Source organism: Engystomops pustulosus, chromosome 2, assembly GCF_040894005.1.
Source record: "Engystomops pustulosus chromosome 2, aEngPut4.maternal, whole genome shotgun sequence".
Classification (NCBI taxonomy): Eukaryota; Metazoa; Chordata; class Amphibia; order Anura; family Leptodactylidae; genus Engystomops; species Engystomops pustulosus.
Window position 1 is genome coordinate 157,953,668 of NC_092412.1, and position 25,973 is coordinate 157,979,640.

Genomic DNA, 25,973 nt, shown 5'->3' on the forward strand with positions numbered 1-25,973 from the left:
CATCATCCTGCTGTTGAGGGTGTTGAGAGTTCAGTGGTCCTCCATAAAGTCGGGCTACCATTAGAACTAATTCTGAATTTTCTGATCTCACCCAGGGCTGTTATTGCAAAGTTGTCTGTTCTCAGGAAAGATGGGTGGTCTCATTGTCTATTGCAGGGCCAGTCAGTTGCTGGGGGTAGCAGTCAAAGGGTGGATAAATTGCTAATGCTCTACTTACTCAGGGCTGGTTATTGTTTCTTATTGTTAAATGTGGTACGTCTGCATGTTTCATGTCCCACATCCCATATCTCATCATATCTGTACTTCTTATTTGTTCTTATACAGATGGAACCAGGAATATATAAAAAGTAACATTTAGTTTTCCTCACATATGCATGTTTTTATCATCAGACATGAAATCAAAATAAGGAATACCAAAATAGTTTTTTCTAGTTGCCAAATGCAAGAATGAGAGGGGGAATTTTGTAAGGCATTTTTATCAGTATCTGCAAAGTCAAAAGTTTACATATATTTCATTATGTTCTTGATATCCTTCTTACAATAAATAGTATAGATTTTGGCCAATTCCTCCCGACAGAATTGGTGTATCTGAGCCATGATTGTAGGCTTCCTTGCTGGCACCTGCCTTTTTAGTTTTGCCCATAAAATTTCAATAGGATTGAGATCAGGGCTTTGTGATGGCCATTCCAAAACATTGACTTTGTTATCATTAAAGGGGTTGTCCGTGATTCCAAAAAATTAGGAGTTGGGCTTGGGCGGGCTTTCTAAAAAGAATAAGCTGCTTACAGCCCCTTAGCAAACACAGGCATGACCTCTGTAGGCATGCCTATGATTGCTCAGGCTGGACATGAGATTCTTCAGTATAAGAGCAGGGTCACATGTCCAGCATTACTCAAAAGAGACAAGCTAGGGAGTGGTAATTGTTCATAATAGGGTCAGTGAGATGGGCAAAGACATGGGAAAAAAAGAGGTGTCTACAGGAGGTTCCTGTAAATAGGGACAGGTGGAAATCATCCAGCCTCATGGTCCCTGATTGCTAATAATAAAATTATTTAAATTTTTTTGAATCTATATAATTTTTTTTACTTTTTGATATTTATTTATTTTTTACTATTTTTCAGACTCCTTAGGGTACTTTAACTACCATACTACAGTATGGCAGTATATGGGGATTTTGGACACCATGTGTTATAATGTGCAAATGGCACATTGTATTAGATAGCCTAAAACATGATAGCCTCAGATCTTTGTGTGACCCGAGGCTGTCATGGCAATGGATCGCCGCTCCCCGATGACGTCATGGGGATCGACGATCAGAGCCGACATGGAGGCGCCCACGCGGGTGTCAGCGACGGGGGTTTGCTTTATTGTGAAGCAAGCACCTGCTTGTGAGCCCTCTTCGTACTCCCCCATGCGCAAAGAGATGTAAGGGTACCTCTTATTGCGCTATGGAGTTAAATCCACTTTATATATAATTAGTTCATTTTATTTTTACCATACTTTATTATTGTTTATGCATTTATTTCTAACTTTTACAGATTCTCATCTCATCTTAATATGAAATTTCCTTTGTAATCAAAAACATTGCAACCTCAGGTGTTTTATTTAATATTCAATGGCTTTCATGATGTAGTATCTTCTGGTCCTAAATTCTTCCTCTTACCTCAAAAAGGTGTTAGATCTTATTACTTCAGGGCATGCTTTGCAGCTAATCAAATTAAATATACCTCTGTCTATTTAGCTTTGTTCCTTCCTTTTTTGGTGTTGTTTAGTGGCTCCGGACTATGGTGCAGATTTGTTGCCATGACAACTAGGAGTATATGTAATACTTTATTGGATAAGCATTTAGACCTGACACAATAGACCTGAAATAATAGTAATTTTATCAAGAAAATACATCAACTTACAGTCACAAAAAGGCTATAATATAAATATTTAAAATTTATTAAAGTATGTAATGTACAGTTACACATTAAACAATGGCATAATCCCATATTTTACCACAAGTTTTAAATGGCAAGTGTGAGTTAAACTTGAAGATAAGTGTGTCACAATATTACAACCAAAGCATGAGGTCCATATACCAACTCATATGGCACCTTCTCATTAATAACTTCTATGGATCATGCTAGTGATTTCAAAAACATCTTATGGTATTGTACACACTTATATTTTAAAGTGATGGGTGCAAATAAAGCGACATTGTTCAATAACTTTAATAACAATAATTTTTTAAAACCTGGAGTTATCAGTTCAAAGGATAAAGGTTATATTATAAATGTATTTAATAATTCACCAATTCCTGTTTAAAGTAAATTATAGTAAAGTATATTTAAATGAAATACCTACATTCTTATAGAAACTAGATTTCTATTTTGTAAATACAACTCTGTTGCCACATGTAACATGGTCAAATGCATATCTTGTGTGGTTGGCATCATAGTTTGACACAAGTTTAAAAAGCAAATATAAGATTCACAATAGAGTCATATATAGTGGTTTATAATATCCAACAAATTAAAGAAGTAAATATTTAATACATGTTTATGGGTGCATTTGGCAATTATCCAACATGTATAAAGGTAGTAGTCCTAGTATACTGTGACATCTCTACTGAATTTCTCTAACAGCTCACATGGCAAAGTCATCAGTTCTAAAATATTTATAACTCCTGTTGAATAAAAAATAATTAGTACCTTTTTAGTAGATTTTCTAGATATATTAAGCATAACTATCAGCAGTCATATCATAACTAACATCAGTATTTACATAACACTACATAAAACAATGTAACAGAGTAATTTTCTTATGTCCTCATGACAAATATAGTCACACATTCCTGCCTCTAGACTTCAATGTTAACTGGTCACAAAAACATTATTCTAGAGTCAAACAGTAAATACTAGAGGTAACTAGAAGCATCTCTCCCACAGTAATTTGGTGAGCCTGAATGCTGAGTGAATGAGTCTGAAACAGCAAGTAAGAAATATTTGACCGGTTCAGAGCACATAGCACAGCTCTTAACTCATCACACCATAGAATTACCACCCGCTTAAGTGATAATAAAGATTTAAAAAAAATAAAAAAAAAAAAAAAAAGGGAGTTGAGCGCATTCCTGGTCCCCCTATATACCATCCCCTACATCCAACATATTGTACACAACATTCTTTTTAACATTTTCAACATTTATTCACAAAAACCTCCTAGTAAGTCCTCAAAAAGGTTGGTGTGGAGGTGGTAGAGCATGTGCATTTCTACTTTATACACCTTTACCAGAGACATAATTAACAGGAAGCACAAATTACCATACAGAGAGAACACAGTGACTGCTCACTTATTAAATGGGCCATACTTATTCTCATTAAATAACCATTAATACTGCATATTCACCTTTAACATAGAATGCATTTTATAAAGTACATTTCACTCTTTTTTCACTTTGTTAAGTCTTGACTACAGATAAGTAGACCCAAAAGTTTAGGTCTGGGGTTCTGGTGCACTCCGCACAACCTGGACATATTGCCGGATTGGTGGCTGTGCTGGGTCCTGTGAAATGCACCCAGGCTCCAGACCCGAACTTAAAAATCAATCTTGCTCATCAGTAGTGACCTTGTGCAAAAATAACCATAAATGTTTCCCCTCATAATTCTGCCCTCAATAATGGTAAATCATTTCAGAAAGTTTACTATCCCTGCAGCACATTAGCTATCTGAGGTTTAGGATGTGACAGGGGTAAAAAAAAGCTTCTCCTCAGTCATATTGGAAATGGTGTCTGGAGTTTGTAAACAAAAAGTACCTAAAGGACTTTCAGACTGACAATCTAGATCCATACATCTAATGAAGCCAAAACTTTGTGTCCTCAATTCTGTGACATGTCTAGGAGAATCAACTGACCCAGTTGCTAAGTTTGGTATTGAGTGCAGATGAATGCATATTTTATCTATTTATTTTAGATAAGACTAAGACAAAGGGTTAAAGGGTCTGAATAGCGTCTCAATGAATGGCAAGTTGCACATTTCATAAACTGTAGTGTGGCATTTATGCATTGATGACAAACCATAATGTAAAGTATTTTCTTTTAATGAATACCACTAAAAACAGGTACATGAAGAGTAGCAACACTAGTAACAGAATATTCAGGTTCAGACTAGAAAAAGGTTTGCCAAAAACATTTTACAGTAAAAATATTTTTGAAAGCAGATAATGAATATGCAGGTCTGCTATATTAATGACTACATTATTCTAAACTGGTATTTGATCATCTAAAAAATGCTTATTTTAGGTCAGAATTAAACCACTAAAAGTTAAAAAAAGCTTTGTTCTATAGCTTTTAAAGTTATTGACCAGTGAAAAGCATTGTGTCAGTAACTGTTGCTGGCTATTATTCTTCTGTTAAAATATATCACACATAGAACAAAACTGATGCTAATATATAAAAAGAGAACAAAGCTGATGCTAATATATAAAAAGAGTCTAAAACAAAACAGTCTTGGTTCTTCTCGGCAACATTCAAAGTTTTTCTAAAGCAATGTAAGAAAAAAGAAGCTATTAGCTATTTGATCTGTTACTTTAGGCAACAATGACAGTTTTCTTTAGGGCCATTTAAAACTGTTTTTAAAAGGGATATTTCATTTCCGCAAATAAAAGTTATTGTTTGTATAATGAAACGTTATACAATTTTACAATAAACATTCTTTATCAATTCCTCATTTTCTATATCATTCTGTCGTTCTATGGGAAGCTTCACTATTTACTTCCTTTGGAAAAAGACAGTTCATAGTTATGTAATGTCACACAGGTACACGGCTCCTTATAAGACACAGCATCTGTGTGACAACACATGACCATATCCTGTTTTTTATCAACAGGAAGTAAATAATGAAGCTTGAGTGACAGCAAGCAGAGATGTAGAAAACCTAGAGGAGTAGATATAGAAACTATATTAGAAAATTATATTAAAAACGTTTCGTTATACAAGCATTCACATTTATTTGCTGAAACTTGATAACTCATTTAATTTAATGCATTTCAGTCCTTTTAGAAGCCTAAAAAGCCCAGATGAATGTTGGATAACAGAGAGCATTTCATTTAATCAATGTATACATTACTTACAATAGCTTCTTTAGGGAGGTTGCATTGCACACATGATATAAAAATGAACACTAATAAGCACATTTTAACACTTACTAACTTTGTGAAACTTCAGTAACAACAAATATAAAAAGTTCTATGTAATAAGTATCATATTAAAACATACAACTAGTTGTAAAGCTGCATGGTTGCTAAAGAGTCGCTGAGATTTCAATGCGGTTATCACATAGTAAAATATGTCATTTAAAAAAATTGATATATATATATCAATTAATCAATTAATATATGTCAATTAATCTTCTACAAGGAATGGACTGCAACGCAATAGAAAGCCAAACACACAGTTTTTCAAAGATGACTTCTTATCAGCCAACAGGATCCAAGAAGGATTTTTAATTTTTATCTAGAATAGCAGAAAAGAAAAAAAACAAAAATATACATAAATGCACAATACAGTTAAATGAAAACTAAATGTAAAACATAAACTAAAGAGAGATCAATAATTCCAGAGCCTCTTGCTGCAGCCAGATTTTTTTTTTATTATTTAGTCTTTGGGGATCTGATTGCTCGTACAATATACTGCAATATAACTTTGCTGTGAGGGAGATTTATCAGAGAGCAAGACTGCTCTAGTTGCTTATGGCAACCAATCGGAGCTCAGCTTTCAAGGGCAACCTGCCTCTGCTCTCCTGTGTGTATTTGAATATTTTTCAACTGTTTTCAAACAGTTCCTGTGGTCTGCCTATAATTTTCTATTAGAACTAGTTGCATTGACAGCTTATCTATCCCTGCTCGGAATGTGTATCACTTTCAGCTAAATAGAGACTGTTAGACAAAAATATACACAAAAGAAAGTAGATACATCGAGCCAGCTCTATATCAATATCCACTTGCACAGACACAAACACAAACAATACAGGCTCTCCATGGCTACCTTCAGTTACAATGTTTCCAAAGAGAGAGAGAGAGAGAAATGTTTCTAAACACATCTAACACAATATTTAAATATGTGAAATAGCATTTACACTTTAATTGTGAAATTTTGTAAAATGTCACAACAGAGTTTTTCTTTAAGTTTTTAGTCATTGTGTTAAATGCAAACTGTCAAAATGCAACTTTAAAAAGATAAACTTTAAAATTGTGAATTCAATAAAAGTATTATCAATCTAATTGTAAACATTATTAAGACAAACTAAATAAATGTGTATTGGGTCAATGATATTTACACAAAAGGAATGACAAAACTTAAAATATTAATGCATTTGTAGGAATTGCACATCTTAAATGCTTTGCTTCAAAGTCTAATAATTTGCTAAAAAGATAATGCCAAAAAGTTAAGATATTTGACATATTAAACCTTTCAACAACTGTCATTAACCACATAAGTAGAGGGCAGAACTTAAATGGAAGTGGCAGTGACCAAGCTTGTAAGAAAACAAGCCTTCCTTTACATAAATAGTTATGGCAGTTCTTGAAAGTTAAGTGACCTTATATTTCAAATGATGGAGGTATTTAAAGAGCTTGTTTAGTGATCTCCCCTCCTTCAATGTAGAGAGAGAGTCTACTCATGGCTCCAACATTGTTTTTGAGAAGCCCTAAACTATTTTACGCAATTTTTATATCTTTCCCAGCTGGGTTTTGAACTCAAGAATCCTGGTGTCAAAGGCAGCAAAGTAGGTAAACACATTTGATTAAAGTACTGTGTATACTCGAGTATAAGCCAAGTTTTTCAGCACAAACAATGTGCTGAAAACCCCTACTCACCGTGTACTCACCTTCCGACGCCCCATCACCAGCAGGTCCTCTTCAATTGATCAATGCTCCGATATCTTCTCCGTGTCCCCACGCCGTCCGCTCGCTGACTTTCTACTTTGTGCGCTGGCACACAGTATGAGATCAGCTAGCGGCTAACGTCACGATCCCTGCAACGGACCGCACGGGGACACGGAGAAGATACTCCAGGGGGCTGCCAGGCTATACACTTCCAGGGGGCGGGCTGCCAGGCTATACACTTCCAGGGGGCGGGCTGCCAGGCTATACACTCCCAGGGGGCGGGCTGCCAGGCTATACACTCCCAGGGGGCGGGCTGCCAGGCTATACACTCCCAGGGGGCGGGCTGCCAGGCTATACACTCCCAAGAGGCGGGCTGCCAGGCTATACACTCCCAGGGGGCGGGCTGCCAGGCTAAACCCTTCCAGGGGGCGGGCTGCCAGGCTATACCCTTCCAGGGGGCGGGCTGCCAGGCTATACACTTCCAGGGGGCGGGCTGCCAGGCTATACCCTTCCAGGGGGCGGGCTGCCAGGCTATACACTTCCAGGGGGCGGGCTGCCAGGCTATACACTTCCAGGGGGCGGGCTGCCAGGCTATACACTTCCAGGGGGCTGCCAGGCTATACACTACCAGGGGGCTGGCAGGCTATACACTTCCAGTGGGCTGCCAGGCTATACACTCCAGGGGGCTGGCAAGCTATACACTACAGGGGACTGGCAGGCTATACACTACAGGGGGCTGGCAGGCTATAAACTCCAGGGGGCTATATTATACAGGGGAGGCTATGACCAATGCATTTTCCACCCTTGGCTTATACTCGAGTCATTAGATTTTCCCAGTTTTTTGTGTTAAAATTAGGGGTCACAGCTTATACTCGGGTTGGCTTATATTTGCTTACCATTTGCTTAAAAGCCTCAATAGTAAAGTTCTCTCTACCAACACAAAGTATGTGCAGAAATTTTTCACTCACTTTGATAAGGTACTAGAAAATGCAGATATATTACTCAAGAAATATTATATAAATTATACTTCATGCTAACAGACATCTCAGGGGTAGCATAAAAGTACTGGTAGGTGGAAATAGAAGGTCTCTAAACAGCTAAGTGTTAAAGAGAAGCTTGCTTACAGGAAACTAATAAGATGTTAGAATGTAAGATGACAAAATCTGAGAAAAATGATTATAAGTCAAAAACCTATTATGAGCAAACATTTCCTGCGCAAGTCCCTCTTTGAGAACACCATATGCAAAACTGGACATTTAAACAGAGAAATAACTGCTTCTAGCAAAAACTAACTTTGTTTGTCCTTCTTTGTGGGTTTCAAGTCCTTCATGGTTCAATTGTCTTAGCCTTGCCTGGACATCCTCATCTGAACAATTAACAGAAATTGGTAAATATTAGTTCAAAATAAATTTGATTATGACTACGGTGAAAGCTACAAAGGATACAAAGTCAACATGTTAGTTATCTAGAATAGCCACAGTTAGGTTAATAAATATTTGGACAAACACAACATTTTTCTAATTTCATTTCTGTACTTAAATTCAATGGGTTGAACAAAATGATTGCATAAAAAGCATTTTTTAAACACAATCTCTTCATTTTCGGGCACAAAAGTAATTGGTAAATTAAATAATTGTACATAAAGTGTTAATATCTTATACTTGGTTGAAAACCCTTTGTTTGCAATGACTGTCTGAAGTCTTGAACTCATGGGCATCACCAGATACTATATGGCAGATTTATAAAAAGTGTCCTAAGGTTAGACAGTGCAGAATTAGACTAGACAGTCTTCTTCTGCACCAGATTTATAAAAGTGTCAGTTTTTTAGTGCAAACTTCAACAGAATGATGTAATGGACAGATTAATAAATCTCCCCCGATGTTTCTTCCTTTTTAATTCTCCCCCAGAAATTTGTGCAGCGGTCATTGGTGATTCAATAATATTCTACTTCTTTACTTTAATTAACTCCTGGGTTGCTCGTGCATTCGGTTTTGGGTCACTGTAGCTGCTACAGCTACCTACAGCCACCTGACCTGCCACAGTAAAGAATGGAGGAGGTCCACTGTTTTATAGATATTGTGATGCACATTGTACAGCATAATATGTATATAACAGTACACATCTTCCTCAGTAAACAGCTGAGCCTGCAGGTCAGATGAGAAAAGTCGGGGGAGGGGACAGCAAGATTGCAGGGCTAGGCATATCTCATCTCAACATTGTGCCATCTAATTTCCCCGCGTGGTTTGAGGATACTGGGCTGCATTAGCCAATTTAAGGACAAAGTGGGGGATATTTATGAAAGTGTCTATGAATAGACCAATGCAGAGTTATACTACACAGTAGTTTTCTGCACCAGATAAATCAAGCTAGATGCCTTATTTGGAGTTTGTGAAGTCTACTTTATATCAAGCTATTAGTTGTTTGCCCTGAATTTTCTGGCATGCAGACTAGGCCATGTCCCCTTTTCCCGAGTCTGAAACTCTTCGTATGATTCTGAAACTGTCCAACACTTATCTAAAACCCTTTATAAATGTGGCACAATGCGGCACAATGCATTTTAGGTGAAGATTACTCCAGAATTCTAACATAGAAATATTGATAAATCTTCCCAAGTAAGTCTCTGAATACCTCAGAATTTAATTAGATGCTCCTGTCCATCATCAATAAACACTAGTACAGATGATGTGGTATGCTCTGAATCAAAATCTACAGTATATCACACTTTCACAATGCTTTTTTACTTTACATCATTTTGGTTGAGGTATATAATGGAGAATGTTGTTCACTTGGTTGGCTGCTGTGAAGGGGTTTCTCTTCACCATTGAAATTATTCAGCAATCAATCACAACTGATGTCTTCTGTGGGTGCCCAGGTCTTTTTGCATTGATGATTACACAGGTTTCACGAGATTTCTTTCTTTCTACAAACTGTAGATTCTGACACTGCTAATAACATTGTAGCAATTTCTTGGATGGGTTTATTCTGTTTTTGCAGCTTATTTCATCTGCATGGAGAGCCCCTTCCACCACATTTTTTCATCATGGCAAAATCTTCCACGTGCAAGTACCATACCTCAAATCAACTCCAGGCCTTTTATCTGCTTAATTGAGAATGACATAAGGAAGGAACTGCCCACACCTGCCCACTAAACAGCATTTGAATAAGCTGCCCAATTACTTAAGGAGCTGAAACTCCTAAACCCTTCATCAAATTTTAATGCTGACCTTATGTCCATTATGCAACAATAAATTGAATACGTTTCAGTCAATAGGTACATAAAAAATCTAAAATTTTCGTCAGTGTCCAAATATTTATGGACATAATTGTATATTCAATGGAAACACAATGTAAAGCAGACCTTTCTTCATCTTTACCAACCTTAACACTTTGCATTTTAGGATTCATTCCACCAATTGTGGCATGGATTCAATACTATCTCTAGTACCTACAATCAATGAAAATTTTTTGTCTCTCATAAATCATACACAACGGCTTCTAGTATTGTTAGGAGTTCCTCACGCTTCACAGTCCATCATAAAGCCAAACCAAACTACCGACGCCAAGTACCAAGTATATTTAGCAAAAATATTCTTTATATCATTATCCTTTTTATGTACAACACATATTCTGACAATGCATTTGCCTTTATGTGACTCGCAGTGTCCATATATCAATTCAATGTAATACTTTTTACTTATCTTCTGGCGTTCCGCAAAATCCAGGACACATGGGCCAACACCTACAGAACGGCATACACCTGCGACCTCCAAAATGTCACAGGTGTTTGCCATTCTGTAGGTCTTAGCCCGTGTGTGTATTACATTGAATTGATATATAAAAAATTGAATCACACAATGGCATATGCATTGTCAGAATATGTGTTGTACGTGAAATGGATAATGATATAAAGAATATTTTTGGCAAATATACCTTGTTGTGTTGTCGGTAGTTTGGTTTAGCTTTATGAATTTTTGTCTCTCTATATCCAGGAGGGCAGGTTCAAATCATCTACTCCAGATCACCTATGTGACAATAAAGAGGCTAATTAAAGAAAATCTACCATCAAAATAAAACATGATACATCAGCGGCACTTACTCATAGATCCAGGAACTGTGGTAATCTTCTTATATTTATTACCCATATCCTCCTAAAATCAATATTGGTTTAATTATGCTAATAATGAAGGTCTTACCAGAGCCCTAACCGTACTACAGATTCACTATCAGTTCCAGTGTGCAAGGATGACTTCCCCTCCTGCTCTGTGCTGAAATTTCCTCTGCTGCAGTGAAATTACAGCAGGCAGAGAGAGTGGGGGAATGCTGCGGGAGCAGAGGGGGAGGCAGTGAAACCACCTACAAAGTTGAAGCACTGAGGCACTCTTTAGCAAAATCTTCAAAGCTATTTTTAGAAGGAAGGAGACCATGTATAACAAATATAAGAAGATTATCAGACTCACAGTATATGGATCTATGAGTAAGTGCCCCTTGTTTACCATGCTTGATTTTGTTGTTAGATTTCCTTTAAAGGGAACCGGTCACCCAACCAACCTCCCTAATCCCACAAACAGCACCTTCTTCTGTATTATGTACATCCTCTGAAGGTCCTTTTTTACCAATTCTGTTTTTATTGGTTTTAATTGCATAACAAGTACACTTACATTTTTTTTTGATATATCAACATATCCACATATGTTTACATGCATTATGAATTTTGTGAAATGTTTATACATTAGGTTGTTTCTCTCTGTCCAAAGGTTCAAGCCGTGTACAAACTCTAAACTGAGAACTTAAATAACATGGGGAAGTGAGGGGGGGGGGGGGGGTTGTCAGATCTCCAGAACCTAAAAGGAATTTCTATTTTTCGCTCTACTTTTTAATTATTACTCTGATTGGCAGGTTTATTGATTTGCCTTCCCATTACATATTCCTTCCAAGGTGCCCACATGTCCTCAAAGGAGTCATGTGTACCGGATGCCCAGCTGGATAATTCCTCCATTCTATATACCTGGGTCACCTTCTCTCTCCAAACTTCCATTTGTGGTGTTTCCGGCTTTAGCCAGAATATCGGTATCAGTGTCTTTGCTGCAGCCAGTAAATGTGTGACTAGTTTATTTGCATGTAGCCTCACCCCTCCCGGGGTTAATCCCAGGCTTATAAGAGGGAGATCTATTGTGATGTTGGAAGAGCAAATTGTTCTGATTTCCCTTTGAATCTCTATCCAGAAGTTTGAGATCAAAGGGCAGCTCCACCATATGTGTTCAAAGGATCCCTTTTCTCTGTTACACCTCCAGCAGTTACCTGTAGGATGTATACCCCATTTTTGTAAACTTTCTGGCGTTTTGTACCATCTAGACAGTAATTTATAGTGATTTTCCTGCAGCCTCACACATCTGGAGAAGCCATAGGAGTGATTAAAGAGAACCCGTCATGCAAAATAACCCCCCTAAACTAAATATATTTTCATAAACTGCCATTAGAGAGCATTGCCTCTATCCCTTCATTATCCCTCTACATGCCTGTACACCTAAGCAATGAGGTCCTAAAGCTGTATGCAAATGACCTGTGAAATGTCCAATGAAGCATTAGCATATTCAAGCTGTCCACTCTATTCATGAGTGGGAGGCACAGCCACACCCCCAGTGCATGACTGACAGCCTGTATAATGGTGTGAGGCTGTATAATGATGTGCTTCCTGGTGCTGGCGCCCCCTGCAGCCTGTGTGTGCATGTGTGTGTGTTTAGCAGAGATACAGCAGCTCCAGGCAGCCATGTTACAGCAGAACATGTCAGATTCATGTGTAGCTGATGTCTGTGTCTCTCACCTGTATATTAGGAGGATGCATCATGTCAGCAGAAACAGTGCACACACACTAGCCATGCTTTACTACACATTACACACAGACATGAGCAGGGGGGGAGAGGGGAGGGGGAACAGGGGTGACATCACTGCCTCTGACCATGTGACCAGCCTCATTTAAATAATAAAGAAATGATGATTTTACAATGATTAATGTATGAAATAACTAGATAAAGGCTGGGATGGGATCCTTGTGAGCTGCTCCAACAGGTAGTGGTGACAGGACTAGTGGCAGAGACCTGATGACAGGTGTCCTTTAAGTATCCAAATTTTGTCTCTTTCTGGCAATTTAACTTTTAACTCCGCCTCCCACGCTTGCAAGTATAACGGTTCTGCCGGTGATCGGTTTGTTAACATACAATCATATATGTAAGATATAGTATTTGCCTTCACAGCTCCCACAGCACTTGCTATTTCGAAAGGCGTGGCAGCTCTAGGGGTGCCAAATTTCTTAATAAAGGCTTTACATGCCGATTGTAACTGTAGGGATATGAACTGGATTGATCCTTTGTTTTGTAATTTGGAGATCAATGACTCCTCTAAAGGGTGTAAGGTTTTCTGCAATAGTTCTTTAATTGTCAATTTCTCCAGTGCTCCCCACCATGTCGGTATATCCCCCCAATTCTGTGACAGTGTCATAGGGAGGAAACACGCTGGCATGAGAGGTGAAGGGTATGGGGAAAGTTCTGTTTTCAGATTGGCCCTATGCCAAATCTGCAGGATCTGTTTAGTGGATTCATTTACCTTCTCCAATGATTTCCCCCAAGGCGGTGGAACCCATGCTCCGCATCTTATTAAGTGACCCATCTCGCCCCCTTCTAACGTGAGAAGTGATTTCTTTCCCCCCTCATTTCTTAACGGTAGTACTCTTGCCACCTGTGCTGCCCAGAAGTATAGGTGTGTATCTGGAAGTCCCATTCCACCTCTCTGTTTTTTCCTTGTCAGCAGTGTGTGAGCTTGTCTGGGTCTCTTGCCTCTCCACAAATATTTAGAAAACATTTTACGAAGTTCCATAAAAAACTTCTTCGGTATCTGCAGGGGGAGCATAGCGATTGGGTGCATCACCCTAGGAAAAATATATGCTTTCAGCACGTTTTTCCTTCCTATCCAGGAAATCGTAGGTAGGTCGTATTCATTCAGTAGTTGCTTGACTGAGTATAATATGGGTGGGAAATTTATCCTGTATATATTTTTGGGGTCAGCTGGGAGCTTGATACCCAGATATTTTATTGCTTCTGGCTGCCACATGAACGGGGAAAGGGGTTTTACTTCTGCCACCGTCCGTGGGTCTAATGATATATTTAAAATTTCCGATTTGGTCAGATTTATTTTCAAGTTTGTCAGCTGGTTTAGTCTCTCGAAAGTGTTACATATTACTGGTAGAGCCTCTTTTGGGTTAGTGATTAGAAATACCAAGTCATCCGCAAACGCTGCCAAATGTATGATTTTTGTACCCATCTGCAGAGGGTGGATGCATGGATCTTGCCTTATGTGCTGCACTGTTGCTTCTAGGCTGAGAATAAATAATGACGGGGAAAGGGGGCACCCCTGCCTAGTGCCATTCCTAATCTGAAATGAAGGAGAAAGTACTCCATTTACTCTAACCTGAGCTGTGGGGTTTGTATACAAGGTGAGTGTAGCCTTTACAAATGCCTCTGGGAAGCCAAATTTCCTCATAGTCCCTGCCATAAATTCCCAGTCAACACGATCGAATGCTTTCTCGGCATCTGTGCCGAGAAGGATCAAAGGTGTTTTTGTCCTTCTTGCATGGTGGATGGCTCTCAACAACCTCCCTGAATTATCTTTCCCCTCCCTCCCCTTCACAAATCCCGTCTGCTCTGAGGATATAATATCTGGTAGCATAGGTTGCATTCTGCTGGCCAGTAATTTCGCCCAAATTTTTAGTTCAACGTTGAGGAGCGACATTGGCCTATAGTTGCTTGTTAACTCTGGGTCTCTACCTTCCTTATGTAGAATTGTGATGTGGGCTCTCAACATATGTGGATGCGGCAATTTCCCTTGTAAGAGGGCATTGCATGCTTCAGTCAGAAAGGGTAGCACTATCTCGCCTAGTTTTTTATAAAACGCTATCGAAAATCAGTCCGGGCCTGGACTCTTTCCACTTGGTACGGAGTCAACTATTTTTTTCACTTCCTCAACCGTAATTGGTTTCAATAGACTTTCTTTTTGTTCCTCAGATAGAGAAGGTAAAGATAAATTCTCTAAAAAGTCTCCAATCTCCCTTTCCCTAGACTCCTCCTTTCGGTCTTTTACTTCAGGTCTCAAGTTGTACAGCCCTTCATAATATTCTCGGAATACTTTCGGTGTCTTAATTCCAGAGACAAACATCTTCCCTTGAGCTTTCCTTAGAAGGGCAGACATTACCTTGCTACATCTAACTCCATGTGCGTAAAACTTATGTTTTGCTCTCATGTATATTTTTGCAGTTTGCACATTAAGTGCATCTTTGAGCTGCTCTCTTGTGTTGAGCAGTTCTTCCTTTGTCGCCAGTGCTTGCGATCTTTTGTAACACCTCTCTAACGAGGATAATTTCAGCAGTAGGTCCCTGATCTTCCCTTTCCTCTTTTTCTGAACTCTAGCCCCCATTTCCATCAATAGACCCCTTGCTAATAATTTCAGAGCTTCCCACTTCATCAAGGGTTCCAGTCCCTGTGTGCTATTTAAGTTTATCAATACGGGTAGCTTGTCTTTTAGCTCTTTTAGTAAGTCCCTGTCTCCTAGCAATGTTTCGTTCAGCCTCCACGTCCAGTCCCTGACTGGTAACTGTGGAGTGGAGATATCTATCGTGACTGGGGCATGGTCAGAAATGGAGAGGACACCTATTTCCGAAGAAATCGTAAGATTCAGGTGTCTGCTTTGCATAAAAACATAGTCTAGTCTCTGGAAGGACCCATGAGCGCCCGAATGAAAAGTAAAATCCTTAGTTTGGGGATTGTGGTATCTCCATATGTCTATTAGCTGCATATCATGTAGCGCTATCTTCGCCTTGCGCAAAGCTCTGAAGGATATAGCTGAGTGACCTGTAGAGGAGTCTAGAAGCGGGTCTAACGTGATATTGATATCCCCGCCTACTATAAGAGTGCCTTCTGAGAACTGTTTTAATACCCCTAATACGTTGCCGAGCCATATACACTGTCCTTTGTTAGTACCGTAAATTGACGCAAAAGTGTAGATTATTCCTCCTATTTCTCCTTTAGCAAAGATCGCCCTTCCCTCCGCATCTGCGTATTTGTCTTTCAGAACAAACGGTATATCTTTGTGTATTCCTATACTGGTTCCCTTAGATGCTGAAGTGGGATGACAGCTATGAAACCACTTGTCAAAAGTAGATGTGGGGAGTTTTGGTGTCTTTTTTTCTTTAAAATGGGTCTCCTGTAACAAAATTATTGAGGCTTTCATTTGCTTCAAGAGGAGAAGGAGTTGAGTTCTCTTTGCTGGGGTATTAATCCCCCTTACATGTAATTATTCTAATATCTGCCATTTAATAATCGTGTGACCTAACTCGTTGGAGCGAGTCCCTCTATACTCGTATGCTTGAGTGAGATCTGTCAAGGGAACCATAATAGGGGGTAGTGAGCATAACAAGTTGAATGAAATGAACAAGTTATAAATACAACTTTTAAAACTAGTGTTGGGTATCCTCGTGTAGCACCCATAAGGTGATCCACGTCGACCCTTTTTACCTAAGCGCCTTTCATGCGCAGGGGGTAAGAAACAACAGCCCATGGCTGAAAGCACATTCGGTACCGATGAACTCCTATTCTCTCTCCTTTCTTAGATGTAACTTTGACCTTTTAAGAACGTTCCTAGGATATTAATATCTTAACTATTACAAATAGAGGTATCTCAAACATCCCATTAGGATTATATGTAACGTTAGAACGTAAACTAAAAAACAATGTTATATACTCATGGTTTATACGAAGTCCGCTATTCGTGGAACCCTGGAAATGTCCAATCTTCCGATTATATAATAATAGCCGACCGCACATCCAGATGTCAGTTCCAGGATGTTAGCATCTTGTCTTGTCTTTGGTTTGGCTCACGTCATTCTTCTTCTCTCCTGGGAGACCTCTTCTTGTTCTTTTGTTGTTTCCATGTGCCTGTAGTATTCCACGGCTGTAATGACTTTAGTTGGGGGAGAGTGGTATCCTCCAACGTCGGCAGCCATGATTTGATGTCCAGTGGAGCCATGTCTAGGCATTTCCAGGCGTTGCCCAGATCCCTCGGGTGTCTTATGATCACATGTTTTGAGCCCTTAGTGAAGTGGAGGCCAAAAGGAAACAGCCATTTATATGGTATGTCTTGCTCCCTAAGTTTGATCAGCAACGGTCTCAGATTTCGTCGCTTGGCTAAAGTAGAAGGAGCTAGGTCTTGGAAGATGGCCAATTTTGCTCCCTCATATTGCAGCTCCTGTTCCCTTGCTTTCTGCATGATCTCCGCAGTGTCCTTATAGCTGAGCAATCCGCATACTATATCCCGGGGTGGCTCTGACGCTGCCGGTTTCGGCTTCAAGGCACGATGTACTCTTTCTATAACCACTTCCCCCGCTCTTTCTGCTCCCATCAGTGTAGTAAATATCTGGGCCATAACATCTGGCAATGCTACCGGGGCCCATGTCTCAGGAAGACCTTTTATCCTAATGTTCTTCCTCCTGCTTCGGTTCTCTTGGTCTTCTAGTAGTGACATTGTGTGATTCAGCTGCTCATCTTTCTCGCTGAGTTTCTGACGCACTGCCTCTGCGAACCCGGTGAGTTCTTCTTGGGCACATTCTAGTACTTCTACCCTGTGGCCAATATGTCGAACGTCAGTTTTTCTCTCGTTCAACTCCTGCATCACTGGTTTTAATGCTGAGGTAATAATATTCTTGAGAACAGTTCTGGACATACCGAGTACGTCTGTGTCACTCACTGTCTCGAAGCGCTCATCTTCCTCTCCCGACTGGTCTGCCACCTCAGTATCTCCAGCGGCGGGAAGCGCCATCTTGGCTCTCGGTGCTGGCGCTCCTGCTTTGTCTCCGTTGGTGCCGGATTTGGTTCTTTTATCAAGCCGAGGTGAGCTCTGATGATTACTGCGGCTACTACCTCCGTATTTTACCATTTTTTGGTGCTTAAGTCTCTTTAAAAGGAGTTCATCGGTGTCTGTGCCCGGAGCTCTCGATCTATGCTGCCATCTCGTGCAGTGGCAAGCTCCGCCCCCCCTCTGAAGGTCCTTTTAGCATGTTTCTAGGTAGCAGCATGAATGAAAAATCATCTTTTATTCTTTTGTACAATGCAGTCAGGTAGTTATGTAACCTGCCTCCTGCCTCCGGTCACTCTGCCCACTCCATGGATCCAGCATCCCAGCCCTGCTTCCTAATTGTGACGACATTCTCCAGCTATCTGGAGACCTGACACTTGTGCAGCGCACCTGTGATCTTGGAGCCAGAACTGGGAGCAAAGGTGACCAAAGCCTGCACCACTTTGCATGACATGTTAGGAGTTGCATGAGCTCTCCAGATAGACAGAAAATAACATTGCAATAAGGAGGCAGAGCTGGGGCACCAGATGCCTGAAGAGGGGAGAGCAAATTGACTGCAGAAGCCGGGGTTGCCTGATTTTTGATTCATGCTGCAACAACATTTCCAGGGGACGTGCATATTAGAGAAGAAGGGACTGTTTGTGGTCTTTGGAAGGGGGGGTTAGCATGGTGACAAGTTCCCTTTAACATAGTTTTAGGATAGTTTCAGTACCAAACATGCAAATTAGGCACTTTACTGTAAAATGTGTGGTCTGAAAATAACACCAATGCTCATTTATTGCTTCAGAACAGTGGCGGTTAGATAGAAAAGTCAAACTATTCTGTAGTCAGTGCAGTAGCAAATAGTTAGAGTTGATGGAGGTGGTGAAAGGTCCTTTTTAAGAAGAAGGTGTCATGAGAAAATGACCTGTTGCTTAAAGGGAGTCTACCATACAAAACTGCATATTAAACCGCTTCAGAGACCCTTCTCTCTAATATCCAAGAAGCCTGCTACTTCTCATATCTAGAGCAGAGGGAAGGGGCTGGAAGTACACAGAAGAGATCTCCCACAGGAGTGCACATTACTGCTCAAATTCCAGAATTGGTATATTAATGCATTACTATGGCTGCTAACAACACAAATGTATAAATGCACAGCTTCTAATGGGTGCTACCAATCACATATATGGTCAAAACTGCTGGTAGGTTCCCTTTAAATAATTTATATCAATTTGTGACATATAACATACATACATTAAAGGGAACCTGTCACCAGGAGCTCTATTTTTGGCTCCCCCCATATCCCCACAGAGAATAGTCTATACATTATCAAAGATTTTTTGTAGTGAAAAAAAAAGCATTTACTGAAAAGAAGATAACTTAGATCAAAATGTACCTGTACTGTATGCAGAGACTAGTCCCTTGGGCGTGGCTAGAAAGGATCGGATCCCTTCACCCTCGTGAAACCATGTGTCCTTTTCAAATAAAAATCCATCTCCTACTTAGCTCTGCCCCCGACGCTTCACCCCTGCGGATGTCATACATACAATGCCCAGCCGTCGTCACCTCTTCTCCCTGACCGCGTCAAGCAATTCTCGCGCCTGCGTGGTCAGCAACTGTCTTAATATGCAGCCTTACATGTGCAGATAAAGCTGACTATAGAGACGGCAGCAACGCCAGCTCCTGCATTCACTGCATAGCACTTCAGAAATATGCAATGAAAAATGTAGAAGGCGGTAATAGACACATCAGCTGCTGAAGAACCTCAATACACACCTCATCAGCTACATGGCCTCATAGTACACACCACAGCGAAATCTTGCATGAAGCTCCTGACCAAGGAAAATTCACTTCTGCAAATCCTAGTAATACAAACACCAGCTTCTGCAGAACCTAATAATAGACACCTCAGCTAATACCAATCCTCAAAATATACTTCATCTTCTACAGAAACTCATAATATACACCTCAGGTGCTGCAGAACCCCATGATACACATTTCAGGACCTGCAGAAAGCTATGATATACACAACAGCTGCTGCATAACCCATTGATACACAACTCAGCTACGGTAGAAACTCAGAATACACACCTCAGCTGCTGCAGAAAATCATAAAAGATACCTAAGCTGCTGCAGAAAATCATAATAGACACCCAAGCTGCTGCAGAAAATCATAATAGACGCCTAAGCTGCTGCAGAAAATCCTAATAGACGCCAAAGCTGCTGCAGAAAATCCTAATAGACGCCAAAGCTGCTGCAGAAAATCATAATAGATGCCTAAGCTACTGCAGAACTTCATAAGGCACACATCAGCTACTACTGAACCGGATTAAAAACACCCCAGCTCCAGCAGAATATGAAAATACACACATGAGCTACCTCATAATACACACCTCAACTTCACAATACAGGTGGTCCCCTACTTAAGAACACTCGACTTACAGACGACCCCTAGTTACAAACGGCCCTCTGGATGTTGGCAAGTTACTGTACTTTAGCCTTAGGCTACAATAAACAGCTATAACAGTTATCACCGGTGTCTGTAATGAAGATTTATTGTTAATCTTATGACAATCCAACATTTTTAAAATCCAATTGTCACAGAGACCTAAAAATATTTGGCTGGGGCTACAATTCTAAAATATACAGTTCCGACTTACATACAAATTCAACTTAAAGGAAACCTACCACTTGTAGTGGCAGGTTTCCGATGGAAATACCGGGCACCAGCTCAGGGTGAGCTGGTGCCGGAGCTTATCTTAGTTAGTGTTTTAAACCGCGGTATCGCGGTTTAAAACACTTTTTAAACGTTATAGCCGGCGCAGGCAGGTACGCGCTCGGCGCTTACCGTGCACGCGGCTCTCATTCACTTCCTATGTAGCCGCGTGCACGGTAAGCGCCGAGCGCGTACCTGCCTGCGCCGGCTATAACGTTTAAAAAGTGTTTTAAACCGCGATACCGCGGTTTAAAACACTAACTAAAATAAGCTCCGGCACCAGCTCACCCTGAGCTGGTGCCCGGTATTGTCATCGGAAACCTGCCACTACAAGTGGTAGGTTTCCTTTAAGAACAAACCTACAGGACCTATCTTGTACGTAACCCGGGGACTGCCTGTACACTTTTCGGCTTCTCACACCTCCACTTGGACAGAGCCTCTTCTCCTTTTGCCATGGTCCCTAACACCCCTTGGAGAACACACAGCTTCACTCATAAAGCTTACATTTGCTCGGCTTCGAGACCTGAAGCAGAGATCGTACAGGGGTTCCCTGTACTATATAGGCATCTTCAGTATCTGAAAAATTATACTGCTGATAATATGGCCGGAGTAGGAAAAAAAAAAAAAAAAAGAAATGCTTGAGACCCCTTTCTGCTGCTCACTGGTGGAGGCCCCAGCCTTATGCAATTTTGTCCTTGGAGTTAGGCAGCTTTTTGGTCTGGGCCATAGTGCAGCGGTGATTTGAGTATGTGGACTGATGTCTTTCCTACAGGTAACAAACTGGTGCAAGTAATGCAAGAGATGCATTAATGTGTTTTTAGACCAGTTCAGAGTAGTACTAGACAGTTATCTGCTGCACCAGATTAATCATTCTGCTGCTGGATAGTGAGTTGTACTTTGCAGCTTTTATTAAAAAAAAAACAACTCAGTGTGCATTTGTAACGCATTGTAAATTTGAGCACAGTATTACAATTTGAGCACAGCAGGACTTTAGTTATTTTATTGCCGTAGATAACAAATACATTTATACGGAAGTCTGGTTTTAAAAAATATATAATTTTCTGGACAAAATAATCAGCTGAAAGAACAATCATTAACTTAAAAGATGGAACAAAAAATAAATAAATAAAAAATCAATGAATACAGTAAAGCTTAAGGCTCTTTCACATACCCATTTTTTCGGTTTCAGTGATACTTAACCATTCTTTTCTATGTGTAATTTAAATTTCTGGATTTTATTCACTGATCTGTGGGAAAAAAGCCTTCCCTATTTTTTTATATTTGCTGTCCGTTTTCACTGAAAGTCATTTTTGTTCACAGTCAGTTTTTTTTTCCCCACTGATGATGCTGGGAAACCAGGTGTTATAACTTTTAGCCAATGTGAAAACATGTGGAACAATGGAATTTACCAGTAAAAAAAAAGCATTTTTTTTAAATTCACGTTTGCAAAAAACTGACTTTAAATTCCGTAGAAGGCATAATACCTGGTTTTACAGCATCCTCAGTGTAAATAAAACTTGAAACATTACAGCAAACGTGAAAAAATAGAGCAGGCTTTAAAAGTTTTCCACTGATCACAGATAAGTGAAACCACATAGGAAGTAATGGTTCTCTAAGACATCATTCAGGAAAAGAAAATGGATCCGTGAACAAGCCCTGACTTAAGCTGTCAGTGAAAATCACAGATTCCATGCTGAGAAAACTACCCATATGTTCAGTTTCAGCCCTTGTGTAGTTCCTTTTCTAATGAACCTAATAACTATTAATGTCCTCTCAGACTAAGGGTGCTCTATCATGCTCTATCTTTTTGCGGTGAGTGCCCCGATTCGGTGCCACGCATCGCCGCCGTGCCGCTATTGCCGTCTATGGGGACGTACATGCGACCGCATGTACGTCTCGGCAGACGGCCATGTGAATGAACCCTAAAGAAAGCATAAAGGTTAAATATCCAAAAATAAAGTGCTTATCCGCAATGTATGAGGGAACATTTGTTCCTGTTCAAATTATTTGTTTCATAACACCAATATTCTTTGTATTAAAACTTACCACATGAATGTCCTTCAATATCATCCAATAGATTTGCTGTGGAGGCTGCTGTTCCAAGACTGGAGTTATGTTAAAGATAAAACTGTCATAGATGTCATAGGCAGTTTGTTTTTTGTTCAGTTTGGTGTAAGCCATCATTCTAACTCAAGATTAGTCAGTGGTAAAACTCAGATTCTTTAACAAAATATTCCTCTACTCAGTGCCCGTTTACTACAAATAACCACAGGTTGCCCCACATTACTTCCTAAAAAAGCATTTCAATCCTGTTTATTTATTTACATCCTTCATCATCCAAACAATTACCATTTTCATACATTTACTCTGACCATTTAACATAGAGGAGTCAAAATGTTAACTTGCCACATCGTTGTTGCAAGAAGCAATCCAGGAAAATCATTGCCTGCCATTACCACTAATTTTCATTCAAGTATACTGCACCTATATGCCTGCAATCAAGTTTCTACTAGTAAATATCCTTCCCTCTGCATCCTAAAACATCTTATAGACTATAGGTATATAGTTATATAGGTAGCATCAGTTTATTCTAAGGAGTAGTTAGTTATAGAACCTTGTGCTTTCTGTTTGTGCACACGACCACATGAGAAGCGAGTCGGACGCTGTTATAGTGTGACCAATTGGTAAGGGGTTAAATATACTGTACAAAAAGATTTAATAAAAGTTCATTAGTATTATATAGTTGTATTATATAGTCAATCCAAAATTGTGCTGATAAATTTAGTTTCACAAAAAAACAAGATCCCATCTTGGTCATTATGGTCGAAAACAGGAATGAAATATAAAAAAAGACAGATAGGATCAGATTGGGGTGCTTAGGGACTACCAGTACAATTGATTCTGGGGGTCCACCTACTGCCACATAAAAATATTATCTACATTACAAGTTTAAGTGAGAAGTCCGGGACTGGTGGAGGAAGCAGAGAAATAAAGAAAAAAGTAATACCTTTTTCCTCCAGTGCACGCCTCTTGGTTTCTAGGCAATGACTGCAGTGGTGGGTTAAGTTGGGGATGTTATATGTTGGGGTGCTTTCTGCTGCTGGCTAGGCTATGGTTAAGGATGCGTCAGCGCCAAAGTTAAGAATTGGATAATGCTGACAACCTTTCTATTAACTGATGACAATAATTTCACAACCCATTCAGAGGACAGACTTCGCTCGTGACTGTGGTCACGGTAACTGAAGCTAGACATGCTGAGAGTTGTCTCAAAATCTAGATGATGAGACAGTTTTGATTAGATCCAGGTAGAATTGGAAATTTAGTAGCTGATGATCTTCTCGTTCGGGTCCAGAAGTGCATGAAGACTTATACCTGTCATGAATTTACACTCGAGAATTTTTCACCAGATGTCTTTGGCTTCTTGCAGCACATCTCCACACTGCACACTTAAAGATACCACAGTCATAACAGTATAATGGTACCTGGATTACAGATGTGTAATCTGTTTATATATACCCTGAAAAAATAATATAATTAAATACATTTATTAAGAAAATGTATTGAGTCTATCAATCCTGGCACCACATAGATGTCTCTACTCTGTGTCAGTCACTGCACCGGCTGCCCATCACCTTCCGTATTCAATTCAAATTAATCACATCATCCATGAATCTCTACACAGTGCTGCACCTCCCTACCTCTCTGCTCAGATCTCAGTCCATCTCCCAGCCCATGCTCTTCATTCCTTCAGTGATCAAACATACTTTCCTCCTTAATTGGAACCTCCGACCCATGTCTCCATGACTTCCCCTGAGCTGCACCCATTCTCTGGAATGCATTTCATCATTAAATGATATGAACTATGTGTTGGTTTTAACATGATCAAATAAAGTTGAAAAATTTCACTATGGAATAACATTTGAGAGGTCAGTAGCTGGATCAGGCTGTAATAATATTGTGCTGGAGCAATGATCCACGTGTGTACGCTTTGGAACTCCACGTGGGTGAGCTGGAATCTCTATTTTGAATTGTATATACAAAATGTATAGGGGGCACAGTATATGCATGTATAGGAGAACAGTAATTAAAAGGTGTCCCCAATACATTCAGGGACTATTCCCCCTCTTACAATTATATTCTATGGCCCCCTATACATTGGGCACCATCACATTGATATACTATGTCTCCTATACATTGGGCTCATTGATTTGTCCCTGCAGCAGTAGCCTTTTAAAAACAAGCTACAGAAATCAATTACTTAGTTGCATCTTTTGTCTTCTAGCTGCTGCTGCGGCAGTCGGGACAGAAGGGAACAGGATGTGCAGCTGTGTTATGCATGATGTCATCATCACAAGCCACCCATCCAGGGTCACAGTATGACATGTGTCGGGGAAGTCGTCCAGCCATGTCGCACTTAAAAAGTTAATGGCATCTGCTATCAATCACAAATGTCCATGACTGCCGTGGTTTGATGAGCCAGTTCCTACCACGTCAAGTACTATTATTATAACTGGCCAGGTGTGGGCTAACCCACATGGGCCATTCTGTGACAAGAGTTCCTTTTAAAATCCATTGACAAATAATCCCCAGCTTTTATTTATGTGTGAAAAGGGAATTTTACCTGCTATTTTAAGCGACGGGTATTGAGTGTTATATTACAAACATTATAGGATACACTTGGTGTTTGAGTAAATGTTTTCTTCGAGATTTTCTCATCTTTGTTTTCTCAGAAAATGATCTGGCAATCTCCAGCAATTTCTTTCTGGTTGCTGAAAAAAAAAAATAGGAATAAAGTCAGTTTCATGCCAAGAGAACAGAACATAGAAAAGAGAGATTTTGCAAAGATGCCCAGCAATGCTCTAGAACTTTCCCAGGCTGTAACACTTTATTTTTGTCTTAATGGGGATAACTCCTTTAGGCTTTTTTATAGTTCAAAAGTTGTCCTTATTTTATTTTGTTGTAAGAAGAATACCACAAACAACAAAATATGAAGTACAAAACACGGGTTGAGATAGACATCCAGCACATTTACATTTATGTGATAAAACAAACCATGATTGGGGAGCATAATTAACACATTGGACTTGATCCAGGTGCACAAACCAAAAGGAAATTCCTCTCTTTGTCCTTAGACAATGGAACAACAACACATTATAAATGGTCAGCACGCCAATGTCTGAAAAAAATCTGCATTCATCTTTATTCGTCACAATGACAGCAATAAAAGCAGTACAGACAATCTGACACATTTCTGAAAGTGTGATCTATGATTAAAGGGGTTTTCCCATCTCAGCAAAAAAAATGTTCCTGTGGGAAGATCATTTCTCAATTGCAGCCATGTTGTCCCTTAGAAACGAGATAGCGTCCTTGGATACGACCACCTCACATTTAGGCAGCAGTGGCCAGACGCTATTGAGCCCTGCCTGACCTCCCTGCTTCAGCAATCATTACCACAGGAAAGCTGTGGATTATGCAGTAACTCCCAGACATTTCCTATACAAACACCCTTTGTGTCTTT

General features: G+C 39.8%; 1 protein-coding gene across 2 annotated transcripts in view; it reads right to left on the reverse strand.

The window, feature by feature from the left end:
- Positions 1–1,921: 1,921 nt before the first annotated feature.
- Positions 1,922–25,973, reverse strand: part of CUEDC1 (CUE domain containing 1) — a 150,293-nt gene continuing 126,241 nt past the window's right edge. For both annotated transcript variants that reach the window (XM_072137113.1, XM_072137115.1), the window contains exons 8-11: positions 25,131–25,224; positions 22,502–22,560; positions 8,158–8,230; positions 1,922–5,494 (exon numbers count right to left, since the gene is read on the reverse strand). In XM_072137113.1, coding sequence (XP_071993214.1) covers positions 5,491–5,494; positions 8,158–8,230; positions 22,502–22,560; positions 25,131–25,224 — 230 coding nt within the window. In that variant the 3' untranslated portion in view covers positions 1,922–5,490. The remainder of the gene's footprint in view (positions 5,495–8,157; positions 8,231–22,501; positions 22,561–25,130; positions 25,225–25,973) is intronic.